Source organism: Trematomus bernacchii, unplaced genomic scaffold (assembly GCF_902827165.1).
Source record: "Trematomus bernacchii unplaced genomic scaffold, fTreBer1.1, whole genome shotgun sequence".
NCBI classification, from domain to species: Eukaryota; Metazoa; Chordata; class Actinopteri; order Perciformes; family Nototheniidae; genus Trematomus; species Trematomus bernacchii.
In genome coordinates, this window is record NW_022987851.1 from 4,616,369 (window position 1) to 4,641,240 (window position 24,872).

General features: G+C 38.3%; 1 protein-coding gene across 2 annotated transcripts; it reads right to left on the reverse strand.

Moving 5' to 3' along the window:
* Nucleotides 1–502: 502 nt before the first annotated feature.
* On the reverse strand, nt 503–24,508 carry zgc:162698 (uncharacterized protein LOC560165 homolog). 2 transcript variants are annotated; one of them, XM_034113155.1, is made up of 20 exons: nt 24,318–24,508; nt 20,985–21,057; nt 20,658–20,755; nt 18,358–18,465; nt 18,194–18,247; nt 15,590–15,655; nt 14,325–14,460; nt 13,382–13,443; nt 12,522–12,705; nt 12,131–12,230; nt 11,599–11,692; nt 11,448–11,525; nt 10,060–10,168; nt 9,912–9,970; nt 8,528–8,631; nt 8,369–8,442; nt 8,052–8,110; nt 5,523–5,575; nt 5,393–5,423; nt 503–1,210 (listed from the first exon to the last, which is right to left on the reverse strand). In XM_034113155.1, the coding sequence occupies exons 1-20, from the start codon at nt 24,459–24,461 to the stop codon at nt 1,169–1,171; spliced, it is 1,728 nt and encodes a 575-aa protein (XP_033969046.1). In that variant the 5' UTR covers nt 24,462–24,508; the 3' UTR covers nt 503–1,168. The 2 variants fall into 2 exon arrangements, with proteins under 2 accessions (XP_033969046.1, XP_033969045.1); XM_034113154.1 differs by having other exon boundaries at nt 8,052–8,113.
* Nucleotides 24,509–24,872: the final 364 nt, after the last annotated feature.

Consider the following 24,872-nt stretch of genomic DNA (forward strand, 5'->3'; position numbering starts at 1 on the left):
TTTTAGGGAAAATTCATATACGATAAACTTTTGGAGTAAGAACCAAAAACACACCTGCAGAACCGCTTATCGCCAGAGGAGTCTCCTAAAACAAAAAACTTTTTCAGGTAATCTGTTAAATATTACTATGAGTGATTGATTATTAACAGGATGAAATATTTTTCTTTAAAACATTTTTTTGTTGTATTTCCAGCGTTTATTTAAAAATCAAAACTGATGTTCTTGTACAGTGAACTTTTTCTACAGTTGTGAAATTCAAAAAATAGACATTGGGACATACAGTTGTGTATTAGCATGGTCAAATGTGCTTACTAGCACTAAATACAAATGAAAGCTGAGGCTGATGGGATTTTGGCTAAACTTATGCTATGGCTCTCCGAGGAGGCCACACAAGACATGTAAAAAATGGAACCAGTGGAGAATTGTAATTTAAGGACAGATGATCCGTCCTTTTTCTTGCAAAATCCCCTCACAATGACGCAAAGTAAAAACGACCACTCAATTCAGTTTCATACGTAGTCTTTATAAAATAATCTCAACGTGAACAGTTTATTGGTTCAAATTGCACTGGAACCACAGCTGAAACCAAAACCAAAACCAAATGACGACAAACCTCACAGCTCCAATAAGTAAGAATGAGAAAACGATGTGTATATGCATTTACATACAATTAATTTGTTTATTTCAGATCTGAAAAACACAGGTAAGGACTCAACAGAACCACTGGGGGCGCTCATGTTGTGTCAACAGTGAAAACACAAATGTCTGATGACTGTATTGAAAAAAAATAACATTTCCACATGTAAACAGTGAAAAGGCAAACAAGCTGCTCTCTAGCAGAACACATCAAATTTGTCAAAATAAACTTTAGATATTTATATATAAAATACAAATAAAAAGAATCTGTGTGCTGCTCTGATCAATTTAACTCCCAGTCTATGTACAGTCAAGGCTTACAAAGCTCATAAAGTCAGGGTTAGATCACATTCAGACACACCGTCTCACAAAGCAAACACTTGCTGCCTGCGTTCCCTTTACCTCCCATCGATTCCCTTTAATCAGCCACCTTTCCCTTTAAATCCATCCTATACACAACATTTATCTGTATCATGTATCTGTCTAGCAGACTGGTGTGTTTTTTTCCTCCGTTCATCTCTCGTCTTCCGCTTTACTCCATCTTGGACATCTCGTATTTAGTCATTATTGTTTCCTGTAACAGAAAACATAACACAATAATAAATACCGTTTTACAGCTGCATGAGAAACTTTGATCCTGATACTAATAATTGAAACTAGTTTTTTTTTCAAATCAAAAGAGCTACACATGAGGGTAGGGTGAAAAGCTATACATCATAGGATTTAAATATGGTGATACCGGCACACATTGGAAGACATTTAGTCAGTAAACAAAAAAGTGACAGGAAAAGTCTTGTCAAGAAAAAAAGGAAAAAGGCGTGCTAGAGCGAGAAACCCTGACCCAAATTCTCACCTCTTCACAGCCTCAAGAGCGCAACAACGTCTGATTGGCGGGTTTTTAAAAGTTACGGCATATCCGAAGACGGAGGCAGGTAAAGCAATTTCCCTTTATTTACCTCCTAATCGTGATGAATAACATAATCTGTTACTGTAGGAATAATATGTCATAAGAACACCTCTTAAATGATAAGCATTACATAATATGCCATAAGGACACAGCACATCACCACAACGGAGCTGCCATCAATGGAGGATCTTTACTCCCAGCGGCTCAGGAAGAAAGCCCTCAGGATTATAAAAGACCCCCATCACCCCAGCAACAAACTGTTCTGTCTGCTGCCGTCTGGCAGGCGGTACCGCAGCATCAGGACTAAAACCACCAGACTCAGGGACAGTTTCATCCCACAGGCCATAAGACTATTAAACACCTGAACTTTTGAAAGAACATCCATAACATTCATCTGGCTGCAACTTAGAAATTATGTATCTAATATATCATATTCCAATCACTTGTATAGACTCTTATTGCACTATTTCACTATTTTCTTTTTTGTATTTACTTGCACTATTTTTTCTGTTTATCTGTTTTATTGTGTTACACTGTTGGAGGAGCCTGTGACCTAAGATTTTCATCGTCATAACTACACTGTAGCTATGTACGTATGACTAATAAAAGCCTTGAACCTTGGATAGTAGGAAGTTAATGCAATTATTTTCCTAATCTAATCTTAACCGTTGTGTTGTGTTCGAAAGCTGTTACCGTTCATGGTGTTCGCGGGTCAATTTTGACCCATGATTTATTTCAGTCCAAAACACACAAGAAAAATGACTATCATCCAATATTGTTTTAACTACATCATAACTAACTTATTATGCATTCATAACCGTACAATCCTGTTGTAATTACATTTTATGGCCCCAAAACTCATTACACCACAGATTGCACACGTGCATGTGTGTGTTCAGGTTCAAGTGTTAGTGTACATATTCTTTGTGAAAGGTCGAGTTCCCGTGGGGGGAGGGGGCCAGAGGGATGGGAGACCAGGTGCATGTTGCGAAAAATTATTGTTACAGTGGATGAAGGGGGTGGGGGTGGGGTGTCTAAAGTCAAAGATGAATCTTGATGGAGTCAAATTTGGCTCCGAGTGACCGACAACAATGCTGCCGGGTCTTCCCAGACCCGAACACCAAATTATACACTTTTTTTTTTAGAGACCTTCAGACTTGGCTAAAATGGTCAAAATCAGTTTTGTAGTGTTTATACAGTATAGCTGTTGTGGAGGATATCATGAAGCCTTGTTCCGTAAAAAAAAACTAGAGCGTAGGTATTATATAACTTTAACTTGAAATGGGTCACGGGAGACTCGAACACAACATAAGGGTTAAAAGAAAAATGTATGCATTGTTCACTTACATATGAAACAGTTTAAAATGCATACTTGATATACCAGCCTTCATTATTACACAGCTTAGTTGAATACTTGACACCGATTGGTCCAATTGGACATACCAGCATTTTGCACATTTTCGCGAACAGACCGCTGCTAAGGAGAACAGACCGTTGCTCAGGAGGATCAAGGGAGTGTGTGCAGTCATATCAATCCACAGAAAAAAGTCTGCTCAAACATTAGTTTCCTCCATCAGAAAACAAACTAAAATACTTTTTGAATATTCATTTTTTATTTATTGAGATCATGACACTTTAGAGTCAGGATGGCTAACGGGAGCAGCAGAAGGAGATAAGTACACGGTGACGCTGGTACACGTTTTATTTACTTAGCGGAAGCAATCCCATCATTTTTAAACTAATACAAATGGTTTTAATCAATATTGGGAAGTTTTAAACCAGAGCCAAAGTGCCAAAGCTTTCTCTGTTCCCTGCTTCATGTCTTACAACAGGAACCCTATAAAATGTAATTCCATAGAGCAAGTACTTAATATGGATTTTAAAATCTGTCAGTGTTCATACAGAAGCTTACATAAGAAATTGTTTCTGCTTGAGAGGCACTTTGTTGATTGATGGATCACTTTAAAAGGTTCAGCTCGGAGATGAAAGAGTAAATAATTTGGAGATGGTTCAGAGAGATTGTGACGGAACATCAAATAATAAAGACAATAACACACACACAGGCATGTTGCAATCACATTGTTCTGCTCGCCATGACAACAGGGGGAAGGATAACAACAGTGTGATGTAACCGTAGCAACAACTGCTCTGCCTTGATGGTATGCCACCCCCTGCTGCTGCCAATAAGAACTACAAATATGATAAACAAGTGTGTGTGTGTGTGTGTGTGTGTGTGTGTGTGTGTGTGTGTGTCAGAGGTGGGGACTCGAGTCACATGACTTGACTCGAGTCAGACTCGAGTCGCATATTTTTTTACTTGAGACTTGCTTGACTAACATTGATAAAAGACTTGACTTTGACTTGGTATTCATGACTTGAGACTTGACTTAAGCTTGAGACAGATGACTTGAAAGGACTTGACTGTTTAAAATTAAATATTTGCGTTTGTTTTTGTAGTGAGATATTACGTTTAGTTTTTTCGAAAAACGTGATTGGGTGATTATAGCGCCGTGCGCGCAAACCTGGCAACCCACTAGACGGCAGGAGTGTCAGTTAACATGGCAGCGGCTAGCGTTACTCCACAAATAGTGAAGTTTGGATTCAAGGATTATGTTGTCGATGACGCTAATAAGAAAAGAACAGCGGTATGCAGGGTCTGCAGCATAAAGATCAGTGACACGACCACCACAACATCCAACTTCATTCGTCACTACAAAAAAACCCACAGAGAAAGGTGCGTGAATGTGTTGTGTTAGCTAGAAAGCTAAAGCTTTGATCTGTTATGATGATAAACTGAAGCAATTTCAAAATTAACCCAATTAACTGAGTTTTAAATCGTCCTACTTAGTTTATAAGGAAATTATGAAGAGGAACAAATTAAATGATTTGAAAATTATATCTATGTAGGTGCTGACGCTGTTGGCGGTTCTAGTGTTTACAGAAATGTAAATTAAATATGTGTAATGGCAAATGCCATATACGATTTTCTTACCTGGAATTCTGCCTTTTTGAACAGACTTTTTGATTGAGTCCTAGCTATATTGTCTGCAGTTCTAGGGTTAATATTGATCTAATATGATTGTCATCGGTCTAAATTAGATTTCAAATGATTAACTGTGTATGTAATGAAGATCATAGTGTGGGTTAAATTCATTTTCATAACCACTGTCTTTTAACTGATTTAAATGCGGAAACTGGGCTTATTCATCAGAATTTCGTATGACTTGACTTGACTTTCACCACAGTGACTTGGGACTTGCTTGATACTTGTAGGTCGAGACTTGAGACTTGCTCATGACTTGCACATGTAGGACTTACTCCCACCTCTGGTGTGTGTGTGTGTGTGTGTGTGTGTGTGTGTGTGTGTGTGTGTGTGTGTGTGTGTGTGTGTTACTGTATATCAATCTTGTGGAGATTTTCAAGATGTATTTTGTAAAACATTAAAATCAAGCTTTTTAAAAGGCGAGTGGATTTTGGCAGGCAGTGAGTGCGGACCAACGATTGAACGATAAATAGAACGGCTCTCACCAAGTACGACTCGGTTCCCCTCGTTCGTATCAAAGAGCCGTTCAAAAGAATCGGCTCGTTCGCGACCGACACATCACTAGTGCCCAGGGGCCAGAATAATACTGTTGACAACTTATCTAAACGTTCTTAATCAAAGCTTACAGTTACCTGCTTACTAGTCAGTAAATGCACCATACTGACATTACTTCTTCTGTTTTTGGTTGCTGTATATTTTTAAATGACTTCAACTTTGAAACAGGATCTATAAAGTTGATTTTTAAGTTAATTAAATGTTCTGTGTGTGATTCATCATAGTTTAGTAATGATGTGTAAAAGCCTTACCTCATCAGAGTCCAGCAGGGGGGGTAATGCACTGTGAGAAGGAAGGAAAAGCATAACATTTAAGAAACATTCATTTATGATGCATAATTATCATAGCCAAGATACTGATGTCGCGCTGATGAAGACTTACACATCTGCCAAAGATGTCGGGATGTTCTCTTCGACCCATTTCAGATCCTCATCCTGGAAAAACAACAAAGTGGTGTTAAGCTGATTTAATGTAAAAAAGATGATATTGCATGTGGCACCAACAGTTGTTTTAGGGCTTTGTTTCACTCTGGATAAAGCAGAGTGCTGAATATCTGAATGGTTGTTATAGTCAGAATGACATTAACCTCTTTCATTTAATTATCTTTTAAAATTTAAATAAACAGTATAAACTTAGAAGAGATAATACAATAATCTAATTTATCTTTATTTTCAAAAATGTGTCCTGTCATAGAGAAATTGTTTCTTTCCATCCTGGGCAAATATAAACACAAATAATGTCAATCCAAACCACTATCCCTAGTGTTGAGAATCTGAAATAAATACCCATTAAGATACATTTCATTATCTACATCTCGTTCTTTTGTCCATGCGACCCATCCTCGAGAATCTCAAAATTGATGGTCACATGGGCCGAAAGCACAGGAAAAACATGTGTGAACGGTATCACAATATGACGCCGTATTGCAGTTATAACATTTACTTCTTTGTATTGTACTGATCTCCATCCCTCACCGAGAAATAACATTTGCAATGTGGAATATCCCAAAAACAAACCAGGGATTATCAAGATTGCAAAAAAAAGGAGCTGCAAAGTGTAAACCAAAAGATAAACTGTGAGGGGGGGGAGGGGCCTGACCTTCGTGTGTGAGTTGCACAGACAAAAAACGTAGTTCAAGGGTCATTGTAATTGGTGATAATGATAACTATGTTATACTGTGAAACTGGGATATTTCCTGAGGCGGTTGTGCTGGCATGAAAAATCTCTTACTGTTACAACCACTGTCCGAAATGGGGGGGAGCCAGGGGGAGCTTGAAGAGGGAGGGAGCTCCCCTGAAGGCCGACTTTGAGATAAATAGGGGGAGCCCAAAACAATCGTGCATATTTGTGTCACACAGATAAGAAATGTTGAGTTTCTGTAAATAACAGTTCTGTAAATAAATAATAGTCATTGTTCATTACAGTTTTCTGAATATTTGTTTTATATTTGTGAATATTTCTGGGTGTTGCCATCTGTACGTGGCGGCACTGCATTCTTTACGCTACTTACGTTGCTATGGTTACGGCAGGCAATGCTGGTGTGGTATTTTATATTTTCATACTGATATTGTTTTTAACTCTGGCTTTGTAATAAAAAATATGGCGAAACGAAAACAGCCAAGCCTCGCAGCTTTTGTATTCACAAGCAAAGAAGCGAAGGAGTCTAAAAATGACAACGTGAACGGAACAACTTTTAGTTGGCCGGCTGTAAGCGGCGTTAGGGTCGAGTTTGACAGCTCCACACCGAGGAAGAGGCCTGCCGATGCAGAGCCTGAAGAGGCTTCAACAACGGCCACAGCCGCCGGCGCAACCTGCACTAGCGAACCTGACGATGCCCATGACCTGCCACATGAAACTGGACACAGAAAAGATGGAGTGAGTGGAATGAAAAGGTATCCATGGCTTTTCAAAAAAAATACTTTTTGCCTCTTTGCAAATCTCACGTCCAAAAAAATTGGATGTGAGATTTGCAAAGAGGCAAAAAGTATATTGATCTCCCTGCCTCTTGCAAAAAAATCCACCTGACTGCACCTTTCACAAGAATGGATTCAGGGAAAAGTCAGCAGTGATCAACAGAATAACCTGCGAAAAAAGATTTATAAGCACCATAAGGCACACGAAAAAGCGATCGAGATTTCGGAGATGAGAAAAAAGATGTCCTTCCAAACAAGGTAGGCCTATTGGCAATCAATGTTGATCTAATGCAGGAAACATATACATCTTTGCCTATATGATTGCCAAAAAAATAAATAAATAGGGCTCCCCCGAAAGCAAATAGGTAATTCGAACACTGGTTACAACCCTACAACATGTCTGAGTGCACAGTAGTGTTAGATACAGAACAGCGTGGATGTCTGTGGTATGTTCAAGGGATATATATCAGTCCTTTAAAGGTGGGGTAGGTACGTTTGAGAAACCGGCTCGAGATACACTTTTTGTTATATTCCATGGAATGCTCTTAACATCCCGATAGCAATGGATATCTTAACAAAAAATCCATTAAAAAATGTCATCTGTGGAAGCCGTAGCGCTGTAAAAAGCACGACCAATCATTTTAGCCGGCCCGGCTAAAATAACTGGATGGCCTACCTGCCTGTCAGCCTTCCATCTGTGCACAAACTTATCTCGTGCCCTCATTGGTCATGTGCGCGTTAGTGGGGCTCTGTAAGGAAGTGGCAGATTTTTTCCGGTTGTGTATTTTCAAATTCTAGCGCACTCGAGCTGGTTTCTCCAAAATGACCTACCCCACCTTTAAGTGAAACTACCAAATGAAAAAATACTTACAATTGAGGCAAACTGTTGTTAAACTGGAACTACTACTAACATCAAATTAGTTTGGAAATAGAGAATTTAAAAGAAAAAGGTTGTGAATTTGAAAGAAATGGCAGCTGCTGTTTATGTTTTACTCACCACTTTGTTGGCTTTGGGTGTTCCGTTGGTCTCGTTTTTCATGCCCCTCAATTTCATCCCTTCTGGAGACACAGGAATTAAAAACAGATACAAAAATATGTAAGTCAGGAAGTAATTAACTAAGAGGTATAACTTTCTATGATGCATATTTCAGTAAAAGCGGATCATATATTGGTTTGGCCGCATTAAGTTTAATTTGGCATTTAAATCAACTAATGTGGTAGAGAGGCAAAAGAAAAACGCAGGAAGGGAAGAAAGGAGGCAACAGGAGAGAGAGAAAAGAGGAAGCAAGGGAGTAAAGGAGGAATATTTTTTACCGAAAGCCTCGTTCGCCATGGGCGCCTGCTCCTCTTCCTCACTCTCTTCATCGAACAGAGGACTATAGGCGTACCTGATACACAGAGGAAAAAAGGAAGTGGATTATCTTTACCATTAAAAAGAGAAACAAATAAAAACATTCTTGACATCCTTCTTACCTCTGGTTATTGGCTGATGGTCGCCATAGGAACATGATGACCAATAGGATGATGGAGAACAAGAAGGGCCAGAACGCGTCTTCTATCCACAGCTCCCTCCAGTCCTGCAGGCACAAAGAGACAGATCTTTAATGAAAGCACTCCTAAGGCATTCAAAAATCTTCGTTTTCAGGAACAACAAATATTTCTCTGCTCTTGATCTGTGTATTAATGCTGAAATATCCTGATTAAGGCGGACAAATGCACATTTTAAGTGATTCCAGTGTTTTAAGTTGATTAAAATACACTTGACTTACTAATACACTAAACCTACTAATGATAAATCGCAAAATGACCCGAATACCTCGAGGATAAAGTTTATACACTTCTATTTTTTTCCAGGGAATACGTTTAGGGGCGATGAGATTGGGATAATTAGCACCATTTATCATCCAAATACTGTTCAAATATGCCAGTAGCTAATAGATTGGAAATAAGATTTTTGTCCACCAACCAAGTTAATTCTGCATCTTTGGTGAAGTGCCACTGTTTTGTTTTTTTATAAACATGTTATAACCCTGTCAGCATAGATGCAAAAAGTTCTAGTCAATATATCTAAAAAAAATTCATTAAAAAAACAGGCTCATAGTAACTAAAGTCTGAATCATTATTGCTTTATGTAATCTTTAACAGCTCAAAGTACATCCCAAGAGGGGCATTAGAACATAACATTTTCTAGACCGGAAACAAGAGGCCACCTCTGGTTTTAAAGGGGATGACTATGCATTAGCCTCCATGGCGATAGAACAGGATTTGTTATTGGAACTGAAACACTAAGATAATCTGTACAACAGACCGATTGAACTCTTTTTTAGGAAAGAAATGAGGATGGATTTTGTGTACAAATAATCAAACGTATTGGTGAGTATCGGCTAGAATGACTTTTATTTACATTTTTTATATTTTCTTGTCATTTTATTAAGTAAATATTGATGCAGTTCTGCTAGAGGTGATGTGTGTGGCGCAGCTGTGGCTGCAGTGAAAGGAGACTTGTTGAATTGAGTTATTTGGGTTTCTTTCTTTAGTAACAGCTTTCATTCTCGCTACATTAGATACGCGTATCTGTACAGTATTAATTATTATTACTGAAGGCCTAGGTGTGAAATGCATGGCCCGCTACAGCTTTTGATATAAGGCATATAGCCATTGATCTTGACTCAAGCAGCTGCAACGGATATCTAGAGAAAAAATGTATATTGTTGTATATTAAATGTTAATTTAACTCCAAGTGAAATTCATGAATTATACAAATGCAACAACATTTTATGGGCAGGTTTAACACTGAAAATTCCTCTTTTTTTTTTTTTAAAAGGTCACTGTTTATAGTAAAGCTTTAAGTACTCACAGAATGACAAGTATCACTCTTCAAAGTTGTGAAGGCCCAAATGGTGAAGATGACAGATGCTGTAAAACACACAAACACACAAGCTTCAGATACACAACGTCTGTTTTCAGCAGGTGTTAAAGACCACTTTAAAGAGTATGTTCCGTACCGATGACGGCGAAGATGAGCGTGTTGGTGAAGTGTCTGTAGAGCGACAGCTTCACCGTGTTCCTCCTCAGCTTCAGCAGCTTCATCGTTTGGGCCAGACTCACGAAGATGTGAACACACAGTCAAGGAACAACAATCACCGGTAAAATACACTCTACTGCTGGATTCTGGTTCTAATGTCCTGTTTAAGAATATTGTGTCTACCATTTTCTGACTGATTAAGGACTGTAGAATAACAGACTTGTTAGGTCAAAGAATGTTTTTTCTTTTACACATGCACATTGAATATATAAACTTGTTTCAATACATTTGCAGCATTTTCTAAATGCTAATAGACTGTCAATTATCAGTAAAATACAGCCAAATATACAGCTCTGAAAAAAATTAAGAGACCACTGAAGCATTATCAGTTTCTCTGGTTTTACTATTTATAAGTATGTGTTTGAGTAAAATATTTAATTTATTCTATAAATTACTGATGGAATGGCTGCCATACATGTAGAGATTGAGATTTAAGACACATTTGGAGTGGTTTCTTAATTTCTTCCAGAGCTGTATATTCAAATTGTTCATGTTAAAACTTGATATTAGCATTTAGTGTGCCACCATACCAAGAAAGCAAAAAGGACACATTAAAACAAGAGAGAGGGGGAAAAGTGTAGTTGTATTAAAAGAGGGGAAGGTGCAAGATATCCACCAACAGAGGGCAGAGTCGAGCACAGCCAGGGCAACTACATCACCTTTGGCCAACAGGGGAAGAAAAGAATGACAGAGGTGGAAAGGGGAAAAACATTTCAAACAAAAGAGGGAGAGTAGGTGGATAAAGGAGCAGGATGTGGAAAGAAAAGAGGGTGAAAGAGAAGACGAGGGAGCTGAGAATAGGCAAAGAGAGGTGACCACAAAAAAATGGAGACGCATCACACAAAAAAAAGGTTTGTGTATATAAGTGTTCAACTTTTGTTTCCGTTGATGATGGCTGTTGAACAGTAATTATTATAGATATTTCAATTAATGCACAACATTATTTAGGAGGTTATAAAAGTATTCATTTACTTTCTCTCAGCACAACCTCCTTCGATGCCTTTCCATGCCCTTGTTGGGGCTGAATCCAAGGCACAAACGTAGTGCTTACTGTTCACTCGAACACTAAAATAACAGACAATGATTATAGACAGTTATGTTAAAAAAAAAAGGGTGATACCCTCTGAACTAAGATCTGAATATTTTAAATGATATAATTTGTGTTTTATTTGTAAATCATAGTTCAATTTATTTACTTATGGTAGAAAATAATTTGTGTCATTTTAAGCTTTTAATAAATAACTGATCATGGAACAACTAAGACAAAATTGTGTGTGTGTGTGTGTGTTTACACATGTTAAAGGATATCCACCAGACAATACAGGAGTCAGTGAAGGCCATCACTATTTCACACAACAGTGTAGGTCGGATGTTGTCGCCTCGATCCTGGAGAAATACAGGTTACACATGCGAACACACAAAAGCACATGCACACACACACACATTTTTTGTGACTTACAGCATTGACTTTTAGGATCCCCCCAATGATAGAGACGATCAGGTAGAGCATACCGACCGCGACAACTCTGTGGAGCAACGCCCCGAGTCTGGGCCTGGTGATACAAAATACACAATATTAGGTTCAAGTTAATATTATTGCTTTTAACTAACCTAATACAGTTATGTGAAATTCATTGACATAATACATTCGATTAAAGTAATGTTTCTGTGTTTTCAGTGTGCCATTTGTGGCAGAGAAAATAATGTAGTATTTTTGTTTATTCAACATGAAGCATCCCCTGCCACGTTGCAATATATGGATAACCTGACCCAGATTAATAATTGATTAATAATGTATTATTAATCATGGGGGGATGTCTCCTTAACTGCCATGTTTAACGTATATTTTGGATGGATTTGGCTCATCGTCATTTTGGACTCTACTACTTGAGTGACACCAAGTTTTGAAACTATGTATTCATAGTTCCCTTCATAGCTATCATTTTAAGTGTAGACATTACTTTAGGTGAAATTAAACTCCTTCAGCTTACTTGACGATGCCATATCCCAGACTGGCGATGATCACAAGAATTCTGGCCAGAGTCCTCTTCACGGCAGAGAGCACCACAGCAAACACCACCGCCCCCTGGACTGCAGGAGGACATATTACAACGTGTTAACAATCCAAGCCCTGCGTAACAAATGTTCACTTCAATCACTCCAATGAAACGCTTAATTTCTTCTCCTACACTGAAAAACTGAAACGTTGACTTTAAATGCATTATGTCAACAATTTAGGTTAGTTAAAAGCAATAATATCAAGTTAAAGCTAATATTTTTTTTAACTTAATATTATTGCTATCAACTAGCCTAATACAGAGATTTGAAATCTGTTGACATAATACATTTAAGTAAAGTAAACGTTTCTGTTTTTCAGTGTACCTGACAAGCCATTGTATCTGATGTTCTGCAGCTCAGCGTAGTAGACGGCTTTCTCCACCATGCCCAGGAAGATGACTCCTCCGATCCAGAACTGGATCCTGAGCAGATCCCTCCAGTAACACGCCGACAGAACCAACCACAGCACCGCCAGCAGCACGTACACGATACACATCACCATGAGGAACTGGAGAATAACAGGGAGAAACAACTTCTGACTTGTGGAAAACTTGTGGAAAACTTGTGCAAGAAATGCAAATTGACAAAAATAATAGATTTTGAATGGTTTGAACTTTGGCCTGCTCGTATATGGAGGTATTAAAGTGTGATTAGCAATGATCATTTTTGTGCAAATGTGTAAGCTATGACCAGAATTTTAATTCAACATTCACAAAATGTCTAAGATTATGATCAGAATGTGAAGAGGTGATGCTAACCATGGCCTATCCTCTCTTGTAACACACATGTTCCTATATAGAGGCGACAGTGAGACACTGTAGCGTCAGCCTGCCGTCAGAATATCAAAAGGTACACCAATCGTAGAGCATAAATCTGGTGATGTTCTTTCCTACGGTGTTACTCCTGTTTCAGAAAAATACACTGACCAGCTGTTTTCATACATTTCTGAGACTCGCAAAATAAATGTTCAACAGATTTACATCTTCATTAGGAACCAATGGTCCAGAAGCAGGCCACAAACAGGAAGTGAGAAAATACTGAGAGGCTTACTTCTCTCTGTGTGTGTGTGTGTGTGTGTGTGTGTGTGTGTGTGTGTGTGTGTGTGTGTGTGTGTGTGTGTGTGTGTGTGTGTGTGTGTGTGTGTGTGTGTGTGTGTGTGTGTGTGTGTGTGTGTGTGTTCTTACCACCATCATAGGCCACTCAGTTGCTGAAATGTAGTCATGTGACCCCTTCATGCTGATCTCCACTGCAAGCACAAACAAAGAGTTCATCAGATCCACAGCTCACTACATTAGTTTAACACTTTAGATCAGCTAATCACGCCAAAACACACCTTAAAAATGGACGGTTCAACCTAAACAAAAATAATACATGTTTTTCCTCTAGCCTTTAGTAGTGTTGTCACGGTACCAAAAGACTATGACTTTGATGCAAAGCCTGCCTAAAGTACCTCAACACTGACATCATACTACGAAAAAAAACGAAAACAAGAGGATGGAACTTACTTAAAGGTGGGGCAGGTAAGTTTGAGAAACCGGCTCGAGATACACTTTTTGTTATATTCCATGGAATGCTCTTAACATCCCGATAGCAATGAATATCTGAAGTGCTTTGACAAAAAAATCCATAAAAAAATGTCATCTGTGGAAGCCGTAGTACTGTAAAAAGTACGACCAATCATCTGAGCCGGCCCGGCTAAAATAACTGGATGGCCTACCTGCCTGTCAGCCTTCCATCTGTGCACAAACTTATCTCGTGCCCTCATCATGTGCGCGTTCGTGTGTGTTGGAGGAGGGGCTCTGTAAGGAAGTGGCAGATTTTTTCCGGCTGTGTATTTTCAAATTCTAGCGATCTCGAGCTGGTTTCTCCAAAATGACCTACCCCACCTTTAAAGACTTAACTAAATGTTTTTTAAATGAAAAATACCCACTGAAAATACTAAGACAATAATTAAACTCTTAATTAAGATCAGGGATGTCACAATAGCAGAAATGAAGTAGTCAATACCAGTGACATTCCAGGATCCTTAATACAATTATCATTATATACACATAATCCCAATGCAATACTACAGTGAAAAACAAAAGAATACATCTCTGTGTGTGGATGTGTGTATGTGTCACTGACGCTGTAATTTCCAGGGTTTGGGGATGTTAGCGATGTCCGGGGCCCGGGCATTGTCTTTGATTTCTTTGATTTTCAGGATGAACATGTAGGGTCCGTCCTCCCAGGTCTCAGCCACCGCACTGAATTGACCTGCATCCTGAAAAACAAAGATAGAGGAGTATTTAAAGTTAAATAAAGTTATCGTCTCTTTATGACTGCAGCAGAAAAGATGGAGCTAAGGACGTAGCTTTCCTTTACATGACTTTGGGAGGGACAAATATGAAGTGGGGATGTCTGGGGAAGCTCCCATAGAAAAATGTTAGTGTCAAATATATCATTTTCTGCATTCTGGTAAAAATGTTATGCAAAACTCAAATTATAAACGTCTTTATCTGAAAGAAAACACAATATTGAGTATAACATGTGACAACCAGGCTTTTGGTTTTGCTAACATATTAAAAAATATAAAAAATATGTTGCATGCGATTTTGAAATTAAAGGCCTTTGAATTTCCATTGAACTCATTGTTCAAAACAACGAGTTCAATGCTCACGAATTCAGAAGGGAAAACTTCACATTTAAAAAAAAAAGTAATGTATAGATTTCCATAAACCTCTCATTTATTCTCCTCACTGAGTCAACACATATGTATTGATTGACTTAAAAGTTCAAATGTGTTTCAGCAAGATTTCTTCTCATTTTGAGGGAAATACAAATAATGAATACTACATAAATACAATTGTGATTTAATTAGAATAAAGTCATACTATATCAGAGAACTAAGTCATAATATTAAGAGAATATAGTGAAAAATGTATGAATATAAGGCAGAAATCCCGCCATTTTGTGGCTTATTGTCCCCACTGTGAACTTCACCACCTCCGGTAAAGTGAAGCTCACAGCTACGTCCCTCAGCTTTTCAGGGGGAAGTATTATTAAGCAGGGAGACTATTCCAAACAAAAACCTATGAGTAAATGCTAATTCCTTCATCTATGAAATGGAGCCACCTTTGCTATTAACAGCTTAATTCTTAATTCTTAAAATAACGTCTATTGATTGAAATACTACTGGTTGGAAAATGTCCCTTCTGCTCCCCTGGTAGACCCCCACAAATAATATTGCTGGTTGGCGTCCTGTCTCTGCAGGATAAATAATGTTCTGTAACACAAAACCTGGTATCACCCAGCATTAAAACCAGCCCGGCAAGCTCCCAAGTCACAGGCTCCTCCCACAGGCGGCCTGATAAACAGGTTCACCTCACCCAGCAGGACAGGAGCAGACTAACCTCTTTTGGAGCGACGACAGCCTTTTCTGTGACATTTGAAGGATTCTGCGTCTGTGCTGCAGCAGCCTGAAGAACAGAGAACAATAGGATCAGTGAATTAACACAAACATGCAACTTTTAAAAGCTCAAAACCTAAAATAAATAAAAAAATGGTTTTACGTCACAAAATGCCTTAATCTACATATTATCAGGGAATGATAATACCCTAATGATTTAAATAGGCTATACAAGTGTTTATACTGGGTAGTTTATTTAGTTTATAAACGACGTCTCTTTCATAATGTAATTCAACGGGAAAACGTTGAATGTGTTTCGGACAGTCTGAACTTCCACTTTCTTTCAAAGTGTTTATCAAACATACTTTCTCTTTCACTACGTTTCTCTTTAAATTAATGTTCTACTGGAGTTCTAATGTTGGTTCTGCTACATTTTCTGTGAGTGTTCTACTCTGTGTAGTTCATGCTGTTAATTTAAGTTCATAAACTACACGTTCTAATATTTTTACTGAAGGTTCCCATGTTCTGCTATACTGTATGTTGTATTTTCTTTACTGAGTATTCTACTTGTTGTTCTGCTGTGTGAGAGAGTTGATGTGCACACCTTTGGTTTATACGAAAATATACGTTTGGAATGGTCTGTCAAGTTCATAAATATTTTGAACAAAGGAAAGAATAACATTTATACTTTTTGAAAATGAACTAAAAAATTCAAATAAAGAAATAAATAATAATAAAAAAAACACAGAACAATAGAGTTAAGGTGAGTTATATTTTGCTAATTATTGGAGCTGAAATATTTATTTTCTAATAATTATACTGTGACAATTTCGTTAAATGCCAGTTCAATACAGTGTGCACAAATACTCTTCACTGTTCTAACCATGACTGTGGAATCTGTGGATCTTTATCACCCCCTGGTGGTCAGCACCATATAGGTCGTTCATATGTCAATCAGATAGGACATGAGCCAAACTAAACAGTCCAAGTACTTTTCAAACTGATTTTTCACAGTGCAGCCGTCTATGCTAATAAATGACCTGTGATAGGAATGAGGATGTCTGTTTGTGTATTAAACACGTTGCATGTTTATTTAAGCCTTAATAGTTCAGGTGCCTGAAGCAGCCTAAAAGGTGCGGCGCCCTCTAAACAAAGACTTCCTTTTAAAACAACGCTGGGGCATAAATATTTAACAAAGCTTTGACTTTATTGAGGTTATAAACTATTAACTTTAATAAAGCTTTGCACCTACCGTTGACTGAGCACATCCTGAAAGAGCACTGCGCTAGTAATATTTATTTATTATCCATTTCAAAGTGAAAAAAAGGATAAGGCAGGGTATTCTTAAGGGCGGGGCTACCTTGTGATGGACAGCTGCCAAGAATCTGTCCGATTTGAGTGCACTCCTTCTGTCATAGAACTTTAACCATTTATCTGTGTTCTCAGTTCAACAGTAAATTGTAATATTTTAATGGCTAAATATGTATAATTTGCTGCTCTGTTGTACTTAGCTTAACCCTACCATGTCATGTCTGGTTACAAAATTACAAGATGCCAAATTTAAGGTTACAAAGCTGTAGTCCAAAAAACAATAGGTGATGTTGTGAAAGCCTAATCCAGCTCCTAACGGCCTTTGTAGCCAAACAGCTACCATGTTGCTAAAGTAGCAGCTAGGTTGCTCACACTATAAAGATGTGGCCTATTTGGCTTGTGATTGGGTCATGGGGTTTCACTAATGCTCAAACTGTTGTTCCAAATGACATTAAAATCTTAAACTGGCATGTCATGTATCCAGCCTATTTTGGCTTCACTTTTTAACAGTGAGAGGAAGTGGAGATGCGATGCAAGACATTTTGTTTTAGCAAATGCTTACTATTTTAAATCACCCCATGCAGTGTGACAACAAAAAGTGAAGTTGTAGCAGGGCGGGGGGAAATAAAAACAAAAATAAATAAAATACAGAAATAGGACTAGGACTTTTTCCGGTCAACCAATCAATTTAATTAATTAAATTATGTTTTGTTATTTAAATTGACATATTTGGTTTTTGCTTCTTGGTTTCAGTTTTTTGGTAATAGGACTGTGTTATCTTGCTTTGGTATGTATCGATTATAATTTTGGGCAAATACAGACATTTTAATTTGATGAAAACAAATTGATTAATTAGTTGATTTTGTACCATCTCTATAGGTCACCAAGCTATCCCTCCATCTGTTTATTTAAACTAACCTTTTTATTTTTGACAGATAAATATTTTATATATTCTTCTGTCTGGCGCCCAAATGTAATTGTATACTTTTGGGATAAATCCTACGCTACAAATTGAGCGCAGCAAAATACAATCATATCTGACAGACAAAAAGTGTGGAGAGGATCAGATCTGTGAGCAGTTAATATCATAGAATAGGCATGCAGAGTTTGGAAAGGCACTAAAAACACCTGCAGACTCACGAATGACAAGAAGCAATGATGGTTTTCCCCTTTGAGAACATTGCATTTGTATAGTTTGCATTATAGCTACTTAAAGTCCAACAGTAGATTTTGATTGTGCTGTTTTTTTCTTGTGCAGCTCCTGTGGAGACAGGTAGGGAAACAGAAAGGGTCTCACCTGCTGAGGGATTTCTTCTAGTCGTGTTTTCGTCCCAAATGTATCAAGGTGAAACTGTGTCATAAAACAAACACACCCATATTAAAACATAGCCCCCACATACACTCACTTGATTATTAATTTGTCTGCCATGTGTGTCAATGTATTAAATGTGTGTGTATCACCATGTGGTGCTTGCAGGTGATGGCAGGATATTTATGAAAAACATAATATCCACTTCCGCCTCCTCCTTTGACCTCCGTCGACATGAAGTATTTTTCTGCCTTCGACGCCTGGAGAAGAACAATCAATCAAACAAATAGGTTGTTAGGTTGTTAGGTGTTATTCAGTCAGTACTGTACAGTATAGTACAGTAGAGATTAGTAGAGAAGAGTATAGTACAGTATAGTACAATATAGTTTAGTAGAGAAGAGTATAGTACAGTAGAGTTTAGTAGAGAGGACTTTAGTAGAGTATAGTACAGTAGAGTACAGTTTAGAAGAGAAGGGTATAGTATAGTAGAGTTTCGTAGAGAAAAGTATAGTACAGTATAGAGCAGGGGTTTTCAAAGTGTGGGAAGGTGAGCCTCCCCTCAGAGAACATATGAACAGCCGCGCCCCCCCTCCCAATTATTATTGCTATTATTATTATTATTATTATTATTGTTGTTATTACATTGCATTTCAAAGAGGTCCAGTAAGAGAACATGTCATTAAATGCTCTGTTTTCGCTGTCTACCTTCCGCCATTTGAAATTATTCCGACTGTTTCTCTCCTCTTGTCTCGTCTCTGTGAGTGTTTGAATCTATTGTGCTGACTCACTGACTGCACCGATTTGATTGGCTGAGTAGCGTCACCTCCTTAAAACATTAAACAATCACTTTTTAAAACCTTTTTATCTTTATGTTTTAAACATATTGTATAAAACTCCTCCACTACTTGGACTATTCCTTGCACCCCTCTAGAATAAGCCCGAATGGTCTCAACCATATTGCATCAGTAATAACGTGCACTTGTTGACTTGTTATAACAAGATCGCAAGGACACTGGTAGCGATCGTACAATTGAGTGTTGTTCAGTTTGTGTGTTGTGGAACATGCGTGTCCGTGCATGAAAATATACCACACACCCAATTACAATAGCATGTTCAATTCACTACCCTGGAAGTTAATAAAGTTGTTAAAGTTGGAACAGCCTGTGGACAGCCGTTCTTCCTTGCATGTCAGTCGCCGACACCTTCTTACAGAGGACAGGCACATCTAGCTGCAGCACGACCCGTATATTTTCGCACGCCGTGTTCTCAACACATATCTTTTAAACATTTTTAACATTTTCAACATCGTGGATACATCCTTATATGCTCCCGGCAACACACTGAACGTCAACTTTATCTCCTTATTACACTCACCCCTACTTTAGTGGGAACAATGAGTCTGCGTCTTTGATGCACACAGGAATAAACGCAGATCATCCTCTGGCTGCAGTCTTGACCGGCACTTCCTTTGATCAGAGTCAATGCGGAAAACCCGCACTCACACAGGTAGGTGGAGGTGAAGGGAGTGAGCACTTTAACAGCCTTTTTGGCGAGGTGGGGGAACTCGGTCTCCACAGACAGGCAAAAGTGTGCAAATGTCACTTTACTCGTCTTTTTCTCGTTATTATTTTTTCTCACGCTGCGCCTCCCCTGAAGCTCTCTGGCGCCCCCCAGGGGAGGCGCGCCTCACACTTTGAAAACCGCTGGTATAGAGGACTATAGTACAGTACAGTTTATTAGAGAAGAGTATAGTAAAGCAGTGGTTCACAACCTTTTTTGTCTCGTGTACCCCTTGAGCTGGTCGCCATTCTATAAGAACACCCCCCCCCCCACTCATCTGTGATGATTTGCCAATTATTTATTTTTTTATAAAAAATGATAACTCACCCTTAATAAAGTTGTCAAGTTAAATGCATTTAAATTTGACATTGACACTTATTAACAGTGAAAAGGAATAATATTAAGACTCATTTCTAGCAGTTTTAACATCTTTTGTTAAGACTAGAGCTTTTAATGAGACACTTGAGCTTGCTTGTCTTTCATTAGCTTTGATAGTTCTGGGGGCAGGACACCAGGATTATGAAAATGTATTTTAAAATGTTTTTTTTTGTGGAAATATATTGCAATCCCTAATCTTTCTATATACCCCCTGTAATCCCCTCCAGTACCCTAGGGGTTCCAGTACCCCTGGTTGGGAACCACTGCAGTAAAGTACAGTATAGTACAGTAGAATGTACTGGAGAAGATGAGAGTACAGTACAGTATAGAAGAGTAAAGTACAGTCGAATATAGTACAATACAGTACAGTATAGTAAAGATGAGAAAAGTATAGTATAGTAAAGTAGAATATAGAACAGTATAGTAAAGTACAGTACTGCACAGTAGAGAAGAGTACAGTATAGTATAGTAGAGTACAGTACAGAATAGGACAGTAGAAAATAGCGTGTCTCACGTTCAAACTCAAGAATTCAGTGTAGCAGTGTGAGTTCCTCAGATACCAGGACACGTCCAACTGGACGGGTGAAGACAACGTACAGGTCTCTGTCACCACTGACCACACACAGAGAAAAAAAAGACATGAACGAATTAACAAGAACATTTTGTGTTTTTCTCTTTGCCAACTTAATCAGACTTTGTTGATCCCTGTACCTGAAAACATGACACTGATATTTATTTACTCAACCAACAAAAGGATTTTCCAAAATGTCAGACTGCTTCTTTAAATGTGTCAGAAATAAAAGACAAAAGGGAATTGTTATCATTAGGAAGGTTCCCTTACCTTTGAGATGGATGAAGCTGCTATTGAACAAGGTTTTAGTGAAAAAGAAGAAGTTCGGCTTCTTCAGACTTTCCTGGAAAACAACAAACACAAACAGCTCATCAGACTTCTTCTAGGTAAATTAATATTCGCGTCTCACAGCTCTGCCTATTTTTAATCATGAAATGAATTATTGCAGACAAAACTAGAGACCGTGATGCTAGCGTTTATGTTGAAAAAATTCAGGCTAATCAGCATTTCCGGGAAAATGTCATTGTCCCGGACGATATTGTAAATATTCGTAACTCTTAACAAAAATAATTTCCCTATGCTTTAGAAGCTACTGTTGGCCAACTGGGTTAGATTTCGCTGTAATCACTTGAGGACTTTGCAGGCCGTTGAGAAATTCCACCCTCCATAATGGCAGAGCGCTGTCCTCAGAGCGATGGCATCTCATTTAGCACCTGTAGCATTGAATATTTATTTTTGATGCAATTCAAATTGTTCTTATATTTTTCACCAAAAATGATAACCTGAAAGATTCAAATTTCTCCGACATATTTTTCTCGTGCAAGACCTGTAATTACTGGCTAACGGAAACATGGCATCAAATCAGACCGGGACACTTTTTACCCCACTGGTTGTGACACCCTTGCTTGGACCGCACCCATCTTCAATCTCAAATAAATGTTAATCTCACCTACACACCTGTAAAGTTTTATGAAGGCCTCTTGTGGTCGTGATGCTATCGCGATCACAGAATCTGTCCACAAACATCTGGCAAGGTACTACTTTGTATTACACTTTCATGGCAGCTAATAACTGATCTTCCTATGTTACAGTTTATTTAAGACATGCAGTGCTTGTTTTATGTCAGTGCTTTGTGTGATTTATATCTGAGGTTTAGGGCTTAGCTAGTCTGACTGTCAGCTAAATAAAGGAAAAACGACTGACTGATTTTCATGAAACTTTCATTAGAAACATATTTATATTTGTAGGCCCTATGCCCCATTCCCTATGGGGCATGCACACTTATGTTTCACTTTTGTTAACATTGCTAGATGGGGCATTTGTACTACAGTCTTGTGGATAAGGAATAGTCCGAAAATAAGTTCCTGACCGGTAAAATTTACATGAAATGCTCTGGTCGGTACAACAACATCAAAATCAGATACCAACATGTTGTTGACGCCCTGAGCAATAAAACACATCTTCTTTGTTGCCTACTTTTTTTTCCCACATTCAACTTTAAGGTCATGAACACACCGAAATTGAGAAAAAAATACTTCCTCACTCAGGAAACGGATCATCCAAGGAGCGCCTGAATGCAGCATTGTTGGAGGAGTTCTGGTTGAGGTATAGAGTGGCGAAGTCCCTCCCACTTACTTCCGGGGTATGGGACCTTATTTCGGAAAAATTATGCATTGAAGTCAATGGGGAGAGAAAACTTATCTTTCGATCCCGTTTGAATTGTGCCATGAATTACACATATGATGTTTGTCAAACTTAAAAAATCATTTCCATGTCAAAAAAGTCACAGTTTGTCGTAAAACTGTTGAAATATAAGACTATGAAAAATACGTAACTAGAAAGACTACAAATCCCAGAGTCGCGTAAGTGATGTCACAATTGTTTACCTCCACCATTCAGATACCTAAGATCAGCGCAATATAGATATAATCTATCTATATGGCGCTGGCTAAGATAAGATAACTTTAACAAGATGCCTGTGTGCTTAGTACCAGGTTGTTATTATACCAGCAATGGGTCTTGCTCGTTCTTTTGCTTCCCGTCTGATGAAACGACCAGGAGTGGCTTGATCAAGTTAGCTACCTAGCTAGTAGCTAGCACGTTAGTTAGCATTACAGCCTTGTCATTTTTATTAGCCTTAACATGAAGTAACATTAAGTAACCCAAAATGTTAAACAGTAAGAGTAGTAGTCATATTTCGTGAACCCTTTGAATAGTACTGTCACCGGTGTGATCATTCTATAATACACCATTTAATTCCGGGGGAGAAATGCTAATGCTAACGTTAGCATCAGCGATCTTTTCTACTTCATGCTATCTGCACAAATGGTTGACATTAAACATTAAAACGACCAGGCAGTTCAGAGAGAATCAAAGGAAGGCAGGCAGGCAGCTTTGCATGACATTCTTCAGGACGTGTTTCATTGTGGTGTCACAGTAGTGACGGCCATCTTGGTGACGTGTGTGGTTGACGAGAGATGTAGTTCATTTAGCGTTTCACACAAACAAATGTGTTACTTCACAGTTTTACGGCACATTTTTTTTTTTTTTGACTTGCAAAATTATCTTTTAAATTGACAAACATCATATGTGTAATTCGTGGCACAATTCAAACGGGATCGAAAGATAATCTTTCTCTCTCCATTGACTTCAATGCATAACTTTTGCGAAATAAGGTCCCATGGGGCTCAACCGGAAGGGGAGGGACTTCGCCACTCTATTGTGTACACATGAACTTGATTCATATATTGCATCATCCTAATTATTGTAAAGTACAATATTTGCCTATGTGGTGTGGTAGAAGTATACAGTAGCAGGAAATGGAAATATTCAAGTTAACTTCAAGTTCCTCTTTACTGTAGGATACTTAGTTATAGTTACATTACTTGAGTAGGATACATGTATAACTGCCTGACTGTGTCACCCATTGTCAGAGGTGGTAGAAGTACTCAGATCTTGTACTTAAGTAAAAGTAGAAGTACCAGAGTGTAGGAATACTCTGTTGCATTCAAAATGTTACTAAAAGTAAAAGTATTTGCATCAAAATATACTTAAAGTACCAAAAGTTTCTCTACTATATTATGCAGATTGGCCGATTTCAGAATAAAATATATACTATATGTTTTGATTATAATTATTGATGCCTCTATGTGTTTATCAAGCAGGTAAATGTGCAGCTAGTTTGAATAACTTTGTATACTGCAGGCAGGGTAGCTTGTGAATTTGCTCCAGGTGTAGCTAAAGTCTTATATAAGTGACATTTATATTTCACATTATTAATCCATATGGGCAAAGTAACTAAAGGTACTAAATACATGTAGTGGAGTAAAAGTACAACATTTACCTCTGAATTGGAGTGGAGTAGAAGTACAAAGTAGCAAAACATTGAAATACTCAGGTAAAGTACAAGTCTCTCAAAATTGTACTTATTAGTACATGCACTTAGTTACTTTAAACCACTGAGCATTGTGTCACATATTCTATTAGCTAGCAAACGTTATTGATACTATTCAGACGTAGTGTTTAAGAACCACTACTTCAGCTTCCGCTCCAACCTGTTTTACCTGTGAAACCATCAGTCAAACCACCAACAGGAAAACTCACGCTGTCAACGTTCACGATCCATTTCCCCGGTTCGGACACAGCACCGACCGGAACGCTCATCCCCGTCAGCCCCAGCAGCAGCAGCAGCAGCATCGAGGACCAGAGTCCCGGCCCGCCGCGACCAGGACCCGCAGAGCTCGCCATTTAAGCTAGGAGGAAGAAGGAAGCATCGACAGCAAAACCACCGCGACAACAAGCTGGACACTTCCTGGTTCAGGCTGACGTCAGAGGCACACTGGGAATGATGCTTTCATGGGCCGTGGGAGGTTTATGATTCATTCAAAGATTCGAAGGTTTTATTTCCATATGTTGTAACTAACTACAGTTTAGTTTGGCAATGAAACACTTAAGTCCAAGGCTCCTTCACTAATGCAACATCACTATATATAAGACGTAAAACTAAAAAAACTGTGCAAAAAGAAATAGAAAAGGAAATAAAATAGTGCAAGAGAATGTTGCAAGTGACCAATGTGCAAGTCATGCAGGAGAAGTGAAATATACTATACATCTAAAATAGAATAAGATGAGCTAAAAACGGAATGTAAAAATAAATAT

What these genes read in the sequence shown, in the direction of transcription:
- zgc:162698 (XM_034113154.1), bottom strand. Translation starts at nt 24,461, where the DNA reads ATGGCGAGCTCTGCGGGTCCTGGTCGCGGCGGGCCGGGACTCTGGTCC. An exon ending in AGAGTGATACTTGTCATTCT is followed by an intron (nt 8,632 to 9,911) that starts GTGAGTACTTAA and finishes TTGTGCCTGCAG; the next exon opens with GACTGGAGGGAGCTGTGGAT. An exon ending in CCGACATCTTTGGCAGATGT is followed by an intron (nt 5,424 to 5,522) that starts GTAAGTCTTCAT and finishes TCCTTCTCACAG; the next exon opens with TGCATTACCCCCCCTGCTGG.